Genomic DNA, 14,571 nt, shown 5'->3' with positions numbered 1-14,571 from the left:
ACAAGTGGTCATGTTGTAATTTACACGCTGATATATTGTCCAGTTCATTACAAAGCTGAAAATATTTCTTAACTCTTAGCATTTGCAAAAGATAAATGCACAGGTTCATGTTGCATCTCAGAGAATTCTCGTTACTGGTAATTAAATTTGGTTAACGTTTACTATTTGTTTGAGACTTCAGGAATATATTTTTAGTATTTGTGAAAGGATCTTGACTACCTCTTCTGACAATAGAATGGGTGAAGTTGGAAGGCAAAATAAGGTTATTCATTTATAAAGGTGATAGATAATATGTATCTAAATGTTGTTCATTTTATTTCCTGCCAATACATAAAATGGATTAATAGTTTCCGAGAAGTATGGAAGCGAGAATTTTTGGATTCATGTTTTCCCTTAAAACAAAACAGAATTCAGGAACAGCCCCCCAGGTCCAATGAACATCCATATTTACAACTCTAAAAAATGAAGACAACAGTAGTTCCAATGACTTCTAACATGCCAGTGTTCATCCAATTTAAAAGTTATTTTCTAATTTCTAAAAGACAATTTTATGTCCATTCTCACCACATCCCCTTTATTAGATGGGAATGTAGAAGAAGGTGAAATAAAGAATGAGTTTTATTCTCAAGGTTATCTGCAGAGTAAGTCTTTCTGGAAAGTCTGCTTTTGTGGGGCTACTGGAATGTCTTGTAAACAAAATTATTCTTACTATTTAATCTCACTCTTTTCTCAGAAAAGGAATAATAATAATGGTAGTATTGGCACTAGTAGTAAAATAATAACAGCAGCAATAACATTCCTTGTCTCTGTTACTTGAATGTTGTGGTACCCCTTGGTTGTAACATAGAATTCAGTCTCCAAGTCAAATGACAGACTAAATTTTGGTTACTTGTCGCTGTTAGGAAGCTCTGAAAATTAGCTATTTCAATTTTCAATTTTATTATTGAAAATAATCTTAGAATTAGGATAATATGAAGCTCTTTTTCACCTTTTTCTTCCTCTTCCCTTTTCAGTTAAGGTCTAGAGTAAAATTTAGGTTAAACCTGGGTAAATTTACAAATCCTTAAAATTAAGGTTGTCACCATTAACATGGTGCTGTACATGTCACAGTACAATCTTCTTTCCAATGTACTGCTTTTTCTAAAGACTTCAGTCTTTAAATCAGTTTTGTATGCCTATGGATACAAGAATTAGAAGGACTTCAAGACTAACAGTAATTAATACATGATTTTTATTTCTAGGCAGGGATTTTTGAACATTTGCATTGTTGTTTTATTAGTTACAATGAGACAAGTCTGGTACTGGTATTTAGAATTCAGTCAGACTGGCTCACTAGACATTTTTTTGCCATTTTTCAGTCCATATAAAGTACGCTTTTACACAGTATATGCTTTCTATTAATTTCTTGTACATTACTTTTCTACTAGAATGAGTTTACAAAAGCAGAAGAGTTTGAGAAAATCCACTAAGTAATCTGATAGTAGTAGTACAATTGTATTTGTGCATTTTCTCTGATGTATGAAAAGGGAATATCTTTTTTCAAAATAATAATTTCTTTACCATGGTGTAGTTCAATATAAGAAACTAAAATGGAGGGAATTTTATCTAAATCAAATCGGTGCCTGCTATTTCAAGCAATCAACTAAGATAAAATTTATATATCAAGTTTGTTTCTAGAGTTTGTTAAATGAGTTTGTGGATTTAATTTCTATTTAGTACAAAAATAAGAACTGAGGATACTTGTTTATAGCTCAAATTATTTCTATACAACAGCTAATACTTTATTATAGTGTTCCCACTGTGTTCCTGCTTTTCTGAAACAACAAAAATATAATAGCAGCTAAACTTCTTCTGCAATGATATATTAAGCAGTTTTATGCAGATACAATTTTCCCATGCTTAACAGGGTAATTGACACCTTTCCAAACATTAAATGGTTTGAATAACTTATCTTCTATCTTAAACCTGGCTGCTGCTTTATTATCATTAGTACACATAAGTACATGTATTTATATACACACTCTGTTTCTGACATAATTTCCCAACCTATTTTCTCTGGAACTGAAATAGCAGTATCACATATCAGGGGTTACTTTTCATTCACATTTAATGTTTAATGTATCTATTCTTATTTGTTTACCTGTTTGACATTTGCACCTGTTGTTTAGCAATCTGAAAATTGAAACAAATGTGTTTTCACAATAGATTTGTGCATGAAATTTCTGTGTTGTCCACACCTTGTCTTGCATTACTTTCCTGGTGTTGTAGTTCTGTTAAACAACACTGCTGCTACTGTCTTGTAACAGGTGTAACTCAAATATCATATTTGAAACTGGAACTGATTTTATTCTAGAATAGTATGATCATATGGTAAGGTAAGGTATTTTGAGAATGAATTTTTCCATTATATTTGGGAAGAATTTGAATGTAATGATTTGTTCAATAGTTTTGAGGAAAACTTGGCACTTTTCACTAATTTATAATTTTAGGGATCTATAAAATATATTAAGTGCTATTAGCAAAAATTCACACTTTTTCTTAACAAATATACATAATTTTCTTTCACAGTTAAGGGTCTTTTCAGTATGCAGATGTTAGCTTAATTCAGTCAGTGAAAGATTCCCTGCTCTTGCTGTGCTCTTGACATTTGCCCTCTGGTGAGGTAAAACTTCTTGGAGGGAGAACACTGCTCCTTCTCCATAAACCAGCTGAACCTGCATGGCTTCAAAACTGTGCAGAAACTCTACAAAATATATGGTGGGGCAGAGCATTTTAGTATGGTGTGAGATGAGAATCCCCCTAAAGAGAAATACCCCAAAAGACAACCTATAATGTCCTTTTTTAATTCAGAATTTGTTTTTAGAGACTGGAAACCTATTTACTTCAAAGCCAAAGTTTGAAAGGAGAAAAATACAAATAGCAGATATGGGTGTAACACTTCTACAAATAGACAGGAATTGTATCCATTTTGCAGGTTACATATTTTGAAATCTTATACTACCTCCCTTCATTTATCTGTGAAGAAGAGATGTATAGAAGGAAAAATGTCAGTTTACATCATCTATTGTGAGGGGATAGATGTACCCAAAATTGCTCTGTGGCACATACTAGTTGACAGGTTGAAACTCCGTATTTTAAAATGTTAGATGTTATCTTGTGATAACAAGATAATGTTTCTGTACGTAAACCAGACCACCTATTTCAGAGACTTTATATAAAATACAGTAGGTGTACCTGTTTCAGAAGCGATGTATATGTTACACAGTACTAAGATAAGTTTCCACAATCTCAGCATTTGGCTCAGTGATCCCTAATATGTTCTCAAGAAAAATCGTTAACTGGGCAACACAAACATAAATAATAAGAAATATTTCATTTGATTGTGAGAGTAATAAAAAATTCATGAAAGCTTTTCACTCTTTATTGACAGGAAGCAATAAAGCTCTGGATAAGTGGTTTTAACATCTAAAATTTTTGATAATAGGTATTTTATGGTCTTTTCTTCCACAAATGGTCAAGTCAGCTGTTATCTTTTAGTCAAGACCATACCTCAATTTTTTTAGTACATCTATTTTTCAACTAAAGGGTCTTTTGATGCTTAAAAGTGGTGAAAACAAAACAAAAAGTACTATTCAAACACAGATGATTACAGAATCATTAAAACTATTTAGACTCTAATTTCATTGCATGCTTACTTTAAAAGTTACCTCTGTTTGGGGTATATAATGCCAGATACCAGAATGCATAAGCAAAATTAAGTTAATGCTGAAACAATATCTTTAGATGTGTTCTGTTCAGATGCAAAAACTGGTCTGTATATAACTTTGTTTTGGCAGGTTAATTGTAATCGCAGATGTGGCACTCTTCATGTAGACATCTTGGTGTATCTTGAGTTATGTCAAGGAAACACTCATCTTTAGATTTGAAAGGCAGCATTAACTAAGTCATAGTGAAAAACACTATCCATCAGTCACAGTAAGAAAGCAAAAATATTATAATAATTTGAAATTAGAATTAGCACAAATTTAAGAAAAACCCCCAACAAACATCCCCTTTCATTTTACTCCAATCAGGCAATGTGGTGACATGAAAAAGGGATCTTAATATGGGAGGAATATTTGTTGGATTCTTATTACCTTCAGATCACTTTGATTTGAATCATATAGTTGATAAGGTTGCAAAAGACCTTTAAAATCATTAAGTCCAGCTGTTAACCCAGCACAGCATTGTGTTCACCATTCAACCATGTCTTCACTTGTCATATCCATGTGTTTTTTGAACACTTCCATGGATGGTGACTCCATCACTGCCCTGGGTAGTCTGTTGTAATGCTTTACAAGCCTTTTTTGAGTATGTGAAGGATTGATTGTATCTAGGAACATAGAATTAATATCAAACCAGACAGAAATAAATGTCTTTTTAAATCCCTAAATCTTTGTGAATGAGGACATTTTCTGCTGAAGATTAAGTGCTGAACAAAACACTTAGAAACAAAGCTTCAGCTGTAAGAAAACAAATCTATGAATTTCATTGCAATTGGTGAAAAGCTGGAGTCTAATTTTTTCTAATGCCTTTCTGCATCAAACCATAGATGAGAAATATCTCTACTAAAACATATATTTACAGGAATTCAAGATTATTCAATTCAAATATTGATCTATTTTCTCTAGGTAGCCTTTTCTAGAGGCTCTGAAAGAAAACAATGATCTGTTTAATCACTGTTCAAGGATGACTGGTCAAACTGTGCATAATCTGAGAACTTTGCAAGGTTCACACTGCATCTCTAAATGCAAGTCAGGTTATGGAGGCCTAGATTTTCTATGGCATTGATTTACATGACTCTAACTTCAGATACAAATATGAGCAGAAATTCAGACACAAGTGTGTGCGATGCCAAGTTATTGGTAGTATTTGGTTCCATATATATACACACACATAAAACTAAGTCTTCTTTTCCTATAGCAAAAGACTGAATGTAACAACTTCTGCAATTAGCAGAAAAACACAACTGTATCAAAGGTGAAACAAAGGAAGAAGTGGGCAGAAGTGATGATGGAGAAGAAATAGAAATGGAGAAACAGAACTGTCTTCATTTTTTTTCCCCTAACATTTTAGTACTGTTTTAGTTAGACTTCATAAATCCATTAGTATTCCAAATCTCTGTGAAGCCTTTGGGAAAAGAAAGATTGTGACTTGATATTTCATCTGTTTCAGTAACTTTTTGGTTCTTTGTTTGTTTTTAATTAGAGTCCTCTGAAACACATTTCCCAAGGAGCAGAAGTGAAATTCGGCATAGATTTTCTGGTGAGGTTTACATTCCAGAAGTGTTTCCTTGCTGGATGTGGGATGCTTTTGGTTGTTGTTTTTTTTTTTTTTTTTCCATTTTTGCTTTTTCTTTTTTCTAAAATTTCTTTTAGAAAGGACAAGAAAGTCCAGATTATATTCTTAATGCTATATGTTAATGTTTACTGAGGAAACAGAAGGTTGTTGGTTTTTTTTTAAAGATGTATGAAACAAATAGAAAAACTGATCTAAAATGTTGAGCTGGATACAAGAAAAAAACCAAAACCCTTGATTTGTAAAATGCATCCATTTTCATCTCTTTGTCATGGTAAAACATCTCAAAGTAAGCATGGAAGACATGAGAAGTTCTGAGAAGTGATACCACTACATGAGAACGGTGTGGATTTGAGTTGTTTTACAACAGTCCTGTAGAAGAGCCCTACATTTTGCAGTTACAGACTAGCACTGCTTACAGTGTTTGTGATGCTAACATGCAGTCCACACAACCCCCACATTCACTGTTCTCTCAGCTGTGGAAAATGATATTTTGCTCATTACTGCCAACCTGCTATACCTTTCAAATGCCATCTTGAAGGTGAAAATTTATATGACCTATTTTCTTCTGTCAAGAGATCTGTGATATAAGAACTACTCTGCATTAACAACCAGAAAAACAACACAGATTGCTACCCCGAAAGCTGATTTCAGAATTTTTGTAACTGATTTTCAGTTACTTTTTTGGTTAATCTTAATGCAAATTTATTGCAGCTTCTACTGTTACTTAACCTAAATAGCATTTCTCTAAGGAAGATCTGATTAATGTATCTGAACTATTGATTGTTTAGGCACTGAAAAGTTGTTTATGTGTGTCTCCAGATAAGCCTGGATACCAGAGTTGTGTCAGTCTGTGGAATTAAGTGAAATTATTACTTTTGTCTTATGATTTTTAGTTTTGAAAAATTGAAATGGGTAAGAACATTTTAACTGGTGGTATCTGAAGGAAAGGACAGCATTATTCCTTATTTACAAAGTACAAGTAAGGTTTTGAAAACCCAGATTTCTATTTTATGTACCAACTATGGTAATAAATCAGAAGTATTTTTCAAGGACAATGACAGATATAACTTTAAAATTTTGTATTTGTTTGCCTGTCTCCGGATAGTTGCGTGGTTTGTTTAATTGGGAACTATTTTTATATGTGTATCCCGTAACAATAGAGAACACTATTGAACATTCTTAAAAATTTTTGTAGCTGTTTAGACATACTTGCACAACAGAATCGAGTAATTGAAGTCCTTAACACTTTGACTTTGACAGTAATGCCAAATTTAGCTTTAGATAATTATATATGTCATTAGGAAGCATGGATGCTACACAAGAGGACATAAAGCAGCACATCTGCAGATTGAGTGCTGCGTAAATTACCCAGCTCCACCCCCCCAAAAAACCCAGAAGCCAAACACAGATTCAAAATGTCTTTTTTTTTTTCCTTCTTAGTCACTCTGAATGTGCAAAGCTGAGCAGCTGTCAGGCCAAAATTTGCAGGCCTGAAATCTCATGTGTTTTAAAAATGGTAGAAAATTCTCAAATTCTCACCTTTTATTTAGAACATAGCTTCAACAGGGAAAAGCTTTGATGTTAATCCCTGTTAATTTGCTTTTGAGTGTAAAGCTTTCCTCTCTACCCATCTCAGACTCTGGGCCATAGGTCAACATTCAGTTCTATGTGCAGGTGAGATTGTTTCTCAGTAAGGAGACCAAAGAATAAAGGTCAAAATTTTGACCACTAGATTTAGAAGATATGAGTTTTATATTGAAAAATAAGATATTGTGAAATGATATCTGAACTTGAAGTTTCTTTCAGATAAACCTAATCAATTTTAGTGGTCCAAAGTGTCCCTCCATTTGTTAGGACTATGAGTAAAATTACAACTTTAATGCTTTATCTACGGACAGATGTTGAGAAATAGCTGAATGGATGAAGACCTTATAGTTACCCTTATGTTATGTTTTTAATTGAATAGGTATCAGATGTGTAGTTTGTGTACATGAATATGTGTGTGTGCTTATCTCTTGGATTAATTTCTCATGTTTGCTCCATGCAATATAGTTTGTGATTTTGCAGTGAACATTTATGTATATATAGTTTTTGGATTATTTAAAACTGTTCATATGAGATGTGCTTGACTGAAAACTAGTTGTCATGTCTGAAAGATTCAAAGTTATTTAAATTTTAGAAGAAGGATGTGGAAACCATTTATGCTATATAGATAAAAATCTACCAATAGATAGAGCTAAAACTCAGTGCAAAATCATAGCTGAGAATCAAATTTTATCTCAGCAGCTGATGACTTTTGTAGGGATAGACATCCATGAATATTCGCTTTCTGACAAAAGGGTTGTTCCTGCCAAATGGAGTGGCTCAGGCAAAGAAAGGCTAAAGTATTAACCCTGAATGTGGTGAAAGAACTGAGAAGAGAAATCAAGTGGTTTATTGTGTTTTTTAAATATGTGTATTCTTTTCTTCCTTGTGTATATTAGTGTTTTTCTAGAAACTACAAAATACAGGAATCTGATATCTGACTTTGGATGTAAGGAGTGTTCCCTAAACTATTGTCTTACCCAATTCTTTAATTCTGCAGGTGTTAAGAATGTGTATATTCCCTTCCCATATTTTTATAAATAATTAGTTAATTTTGAGGGGTTTTTTTCTCTTAAAAATTACAGAAGACTGTCAAAAACAACTTTCTTTTTTCTGTTATAGGCAGAGACCACTATTCAATACTGTCTAGAAGGACAATAGCACTCAAAATCTAACTTTCAGCTGTTTCCTAGGTAACAGAGATACTGCTACAAAACTGTTCAACTGAATGGAAGGAAACAGCAAATGTTTCCATTTTTCTACTATTTTTGAGTTTGAATGAAGTAAACCTTAGAAATTGCTTCAGAGAGTGCAAGATATGGAACTGGAGACCTGCACTTAGATTCCATTGTTTGTTTTGTTACTTTTAAGTTTCTGTACAACTTCTGTGATAGCAAAGAAAATATCAGAGAACTTGTGAAATAAATCATAGCAGAGTTTTTTTTATTTAGGTTTTTTTTGGGTTTTTGTTTGTTTTTTTTGTTTGTTTTGGTGTGGTTTATTGGTTTATTTTTTTGACATAAACTGCTATGTAATATAAATGGTCCTTTCCATGAATGAAACAACCAGAAAAGCAAATTTTGTGTTTCCTTGTTGTATTATTACTTTCTAGGAATTTTTCAGGAAATAGCTGTTTATTCTTTTAGGAATTCTCATTCAAAAATGAAAGAAAAAAATACTAGAAAGCTGAATTGAGTAAATTATGTACAAGTAGATTACCCTTTCATGTATGTGGCTAATTATATGGAATTTAGTAGGCCTTTTTGGAAGTAATATAATTGTAGTATATTCCCAGTAGTTCGTCTTTCTCAGTTTTGTTAAGCGTAAATTACTTTTCCTCTCAATAAAGGCTGACGTACTTAATCCCCATTTACCATTTGTGTGTCACTGAGACAACTATTTCACAACTAATGCTTACTAAATTAGAACATAAATAAAGCCACTGAGTTTTTCTCTGTGCTGCTGCTCCAGCCTGAGGGAGGTCTCCTGTAAACAGAGCCTCATTCTTGTAATTTAAACATCAGCTTCACGTTTTCCTCAAAAGTAAAAAGGCAGTCATGACAATAAGAGAACAATTCATTAATGAAATCGTGCCCTGTGTTCACTAGGAGTCTCTCATTGTTTCCTTGTGATTCCCTTATCTGTCAGTAACATCCATCCATCATGTTTGTCCTTAAATTCCATATGTTGCTGTGAAGACTACTTTCAATTATATATAAAATGAAAAGCTTTTAATGTAGTATAGCTGCAAAAACCTGGTTTACTAGAACTGTGATTAGCTAAGATCATAAACTGAAGGTTCGTCTCTCACTTGCTTAAAGGGATTAAAGGCATTATTAAAATAATAGTAATATTTGGTAGTAAATATTACTATTAAATCATATTAAATTGGATAGTAATTAATAAATATTACTATTACATAGTAATTTAATATTATTTTTAGCAAAATATACATGTAGTAGTCCTAACAGATTGCTTTGCTTAACTTTTGAATGAAGCTTTTCTAAAAGGAAGTACCCAAGTGGCAGTAGCAGTCTCTCAGACGATTTTGTATTAGGCAACATTGATGTTTTATATTAAAAAATGATACAAATATTTTTCTCTTCTGGGAAAATTTATAAATAGTTTATAAACATGCAATATGTATGTCTGTCAGTGCCTTATATGACTTATACTAGCCACAGAACTTTCTGCTATGCAAGGAGAAGTATACAAAAAAAAGAAATGTTATGGAAAATGTGTTTTCTGAATTATTTTCTCGCTGAACAGGAGTTGTTACAGAATACATTAGTTTATTTTAACTTAAGTTTTAGATGTAAAGTGAATGTCTAAAGTACATTCAAATATCTTTCCTGGACTGCGATCAAACTTCCTTTACAACTTTTTTTCCGTAAACTGTATTTTGAATTAAAACTAGGAAGTGCAACTAATTGTTGCAATGTTTTTCATGATTATTTGATTCATAAATTTAATTGTTTTTCCTCTAAATTTACATGGCTTGTAAAATCACTCATGGAAATATTTGTGCAATTTGCACAAAAGTTGGCCAGAGTTTATAATTAAATAATCTTCAGTATTCAAATGAACATTAGCATCATTATTGCCTTTGTAGAGATGAGAATCTCTTTTCAGTTCTTGAACAGTCATTAAAGGGAGAAATGGTTCACATGGTTCTGTGCTTCAAGGGAAAAAAATTATCGCTGTGAGTTTCTTTTTTAAACTCAGACTTGAAGCAACTTGTCAATGCTACTGTGACAAATCTGTGATTTAACAGATATTATTAAGAAGCTAACTCTTTTACTATGTTCTCTATCTCTGAAGAACAGCTCTTCGCGGTTTTGAACTTGCAGAATGAGACTGATCATTTACAGGGGCTAAAATCTGAATGTGGCAGCTAGCTCTGAGCAGTACGCTGTCAAACAGGATTTGTCTTGTCATCCCAGCCCTGCCACGAGCGCAGGGAAAATGGTGTTTGTTGTCACCTGCAGCTGAGTGAGGCCAGACTGTCTTTTCGAGGACACCACAGCCAGCAAAGTTATCTAGGGGAGACAAAGATGATGCTTATTTTCTGGCCCAGTCTCTTGGAGTTCACCCAAATGAATTAGAGTATGTTCAAGTTAAGTGCTCTTTTCCCTCCCCACCACCTGGAGCCCGCACCTATTCAGATGGCAAGGTTTGCTCACCGCAGCTTCAGAATGCCTGAGGAATAAACATGTTTCCCTACTGAGTGTTTCTGCATTAGACCCCTGAGAAGCAGTCATGCAGAACCCAACTCTTACAAATTGTATGGCCTCAATCTCCGTGCCCCTGGCAGATGAGGACAAATATGCAAATACTATGCATAGCTTCGGCTGTCAGTTAAATACAGTTTGGGTTTGTCTATTTCTGTTACTTAAATAGCTGCATAACAGTTGGTGGCTTTTAGAAAAACCAAAACAAAAAAGGCTATAGTGGTTTTGAGTCCAAGAAAACATTTTTTCTTCCATGATTTAATTTCCATCATAAATCCTTCTCTTCTAAAACTGAGTCTTTCTAGGAGAGTAAAATGCATTTAGAAACTTTTTCTCTCTTCATTTTGTAATGGATGTCAAGGTATTCACAGTGTCACCATAATGATGCATTTACCATTAAATATACCAAAATAATGAATTCCAGTCCAATACATGTAAATTAGATGTTTCTTAAAAGATCCACTTGCAAAACAAAACTGCCTACGCAGTTTCCATGAGGTAAATAAGTGTTTGTCATAAATCCTTGAATCTTCAGAATAGTGACTAAAAAGCAGATTGTAAAATAGCTTTCTTTGCTAATCAGTATATCACTCTAAGTGTTGGATTCACTACTTGAAGTTAAGCGTTAGCTAACTGCAAATATACATCTGCAACAAATACTTGGTATTATGCTGGTACACATTTACATGTCTCATCTTATAAAAAACCCTTTCAAAATCCTAAGGTTATCTTAATAAAAAAAAACCCAAACAAACCCTTTTAAAGCACTATCCAATTTAAAATATGCAGCTACTGACATAAGACAGCACCAGGCAAACATTATTTTGTTCTTTGGTTTAAAATAAGTACTGACTGTAATCACTGTATGCAGGATATTTCTGTAACATTTTCCACTTATAGAAGACTTGATAATGAAAAGAGTAAATCAGATTTCAAAGATATCCTTTTCCTTCCTTTGGCAATCCCACTTTTTCTTGTTCAAATAAGCTTGCTATGTCCAATAAATGAAAAGGAAGAGATAGCTTATGAGCACTCAAGAGTAATTTCTGCTTTCTGAAGTCAAATATTATTATGAAATATATAGCATATATTTTTCTATCATATTTTCAGGGGTTTTTTTGGCATACATTATATTTCTACATTTTTATGAAAAGCTTTACCAAAGATAAAACTTTAATAAATCTTCGGATGCACCTTTCCAGAATGATAAATAAAAAAAGTAGAGGCTTGGAAAATGATAAAAGTTTCCTTACTTTCTGTAAACAGAAAACCTTGTCTAAGAAAGTATCTAAAACTGCAAATTTGTTTTTATAATAATTTTTAATAATTTGAAGTCCAGACAAGGAAATGTTATAGATCAAACTACTACAGAATGAATTTTTGCTCTTTTAAAAGAACTGTGTTTATAGTGCTGTAAGAAGTTAATAATCTTTGTTTTTTCAGTTTTTGGTTTTGTTTTGTTCACCTTTAAACTTTTAATAGGAAATCAAGTTTCAAATAATTTTGTTTTGTGTATTTTCTTCACAGGGGATAAATGCAAACCTACTGAATACACTGAAGTGAAAAATATGTTACTGGATCTACAAAACCAGAGATACATTGCACAAGCAAAAGATAAATCTGTTGGTGAGAAAATGGCGTTAAAGAAAGTTCTTGTAGATCAAATGTTCAATTATTTTGATTCAGACAACAACGGACTTGTGGATACTAACGAGTTATCTCAGGTATGGTTTAGTTTTTGTTTCTATTAGCACAGTGACTAATCAAATGCCTTTTTCAGGACATGCTCACTGGGAATATCATGTCTTAGGATACTTTAGAAAATGTGAGTCTTCAAGGTGGAAAATTTCATTTGAGAATTTTTGAATGGCTGAATTATTCAGAAATTCTGTAGTGTTTATGCTGAAATTTGCATATAATGCTTTGAAGCATACTGCAGTGTGTTAGAACACTCTAGACTGATGTTACCATGAGTTGTTTTATTATCAACTGCTTGCTATCATCCAGTCCAACTGTCTAGATATATTTTAGAAATTGAAAATTATTAAAATAATGAGGTAAATAACTTCTGTAATATTAAAGCAGCATTTACTTTAGCAAATAAATAAAAAAAATAAGTGAAATAAATAAGCAAATAAAGCAGTTGCTTTATCTTAGGGCTAGAGAAATACAGAAGAAATTTTGCAATGAGAATTCATGGGGGTTTCTAAATTGCAAATTTTAACTTATTACAGATCTAAACCAGTAATTGCTGCTCTGGTAGGCATAACAGCACTAGTTTTAATCTACCTAAAAGGATTGATTCTATTAAAGACTGTTGATGGAGCAAATGTACTTTGATTTACTAGAAGTCTGTGTTTGAGAAACCTAATCATGGCTAAACTTATATTATATATATATATATATATATATATATATATATATATATATATATATATATATATATATATATATAGTATTAATGAGTCTAATGCTAGGCAGCCAATTGAAAGTTTAAAAGGAGGATTTTTTAGATGTGGACATTGATCCACATCTAAAAAATCCTGTGTTTTAAGTTACATGGCAGAGTGAAGAAATAGGCTGGAGTTATCATTTCCATTACAGTTAACTTTAAAAATTTTAGTCGCAATTTCAAGGACCAGAGGGTGATTATAAATACAGGTACTGTGTCAACTACTATTACATACACTATTTCAAATTAGTAATTTAAAAATGTTTTTCTGCACTTTTCTAAGATTTGTTTTTCCTGCTGCTTTTTAGAATATTTCAGAATTTCAACTTTTGAGAGATTTTGGTGCCTGTATATATCTTACAAATAATAATTTATATGAGAATATATTATATGAATAGATAACATAGACAGGAATTACATATATATAGGTTTGCAAACTATAATTATTTTCTTCACTGTTTTGCCCATGATGGTAATTGGTGAATGATCTCTCCCTCACTTTTTCTTGGTCCATGAAATTTTCATTATCCAGTCAGGGTCAACCCTCCTCAGGGAGACATTACTATACTCCTGAAAATGTTCTCAGGATTAGAATTTTTCTCAGTTGTGCTCACAGTCAAAATTTTGAAATCTGCAGAGTTGTCATAAATAATGGCTCCTGCATTTTAAATGTAATTATATTAAGGAGGTATGAAAAGCAACCTACTTGCTGTAGAAAACAAGGACTCCTGAAGTTAATTTATATTCAAACGAATATTGAAGTTCAGTTTATAGTGCATCTTAAATTTTACATCTCGTCAATCTTGCTGTGCAATCAGGCCCTTGGACTGCACTTATTATCTCATAGGTGTCCATATAGTCATCCTACCTAATGTAAAATTGAAATGAATCAGTTGGAGATTGAAAATGGTGACAGCAACACTCCAGTTTTATTGATGTGTTTTGGATCAAAAGTCATAAGGTTATTGAATTTGCATCTTGAAGCAAGAGAAACAAATGTTCTCTCCAAAAAAAAAGCAAAAGTAGTGTTTTTATTGAAAAAAAAAAAAAAGAAGCCTATTTCTAATGGTAAGAAAAGTTAGGGGGGCTTTGGGGCATTTTTGTTTCTTTTGTTTTTTGGGGTTTTGTTTGTTTGTGGCAGTTTTTTTGATTGTTTTTTGGGGTTTCTTTGTGGTTTGTTTTTTTTTAATTTTTTTCTAAATACTTCAAGTATGACAGCAATGCATTAAAATTTGGCAGGCTGTTTTTTCTGTGGTTTGAACAATTCTAGCATCAAGGTATAATATTTTTCGTGGCTTTGTTTTCCAACACAGAATTGCAGCTAGAAAAGAATTTACCTCCAATACACTGTGTAATTGTAATAGGAAAACTTTAGGGTTATGTCGCTCCATGCAGGCTAAATGGACATTTTTTTCCAATATAAATTAATCTCTGCCTTGACTGCTTTAATCACTGAGTCTGACT

General features: G+C 32.5%; 1 protein-coding gene across 2 annotated transcripts in view; it reads left to right on the top strand.

Moving 5' to 3' along the window:
* Positions 1-14,571, top strand: part of FSTL5 (follistatin like 5) — a 275,638-nt gene that overhangs the window by 134,520 nt on the left and 126,547 nt on the right. For both annotated transcript variants that reach the window (XM_015623545.2, XM_015623546.2), the window contains exon 5: positions 12,183-12,379. In XM_015623545.2, the coding sequence (XP_015479031.1) occupies positions 12,183-12,379 (197 nt within the window). The remainder of the gene's footprint in view (positions 1-12,182; positions 12,380-14,571) is intronic.

The sequence above is a fragment of the Parus major genome, chromosome 4, assembly GCF_001522545.3.
Source record: "Parus major isolate Abel chromosome 4, Parus_major1.1, whole genome shotgun sequence".
Lineage (NCBI taxonomy): Eukaryota > Metazoa > Chordata > Aves > Passeriformes > Paridae > Parus > Parus major.
The sequence above is the reverse complement of the archived record's forward strand: the minus strand, read 5'-3'. Positions and strand labels throughout refer to the sequence as shown.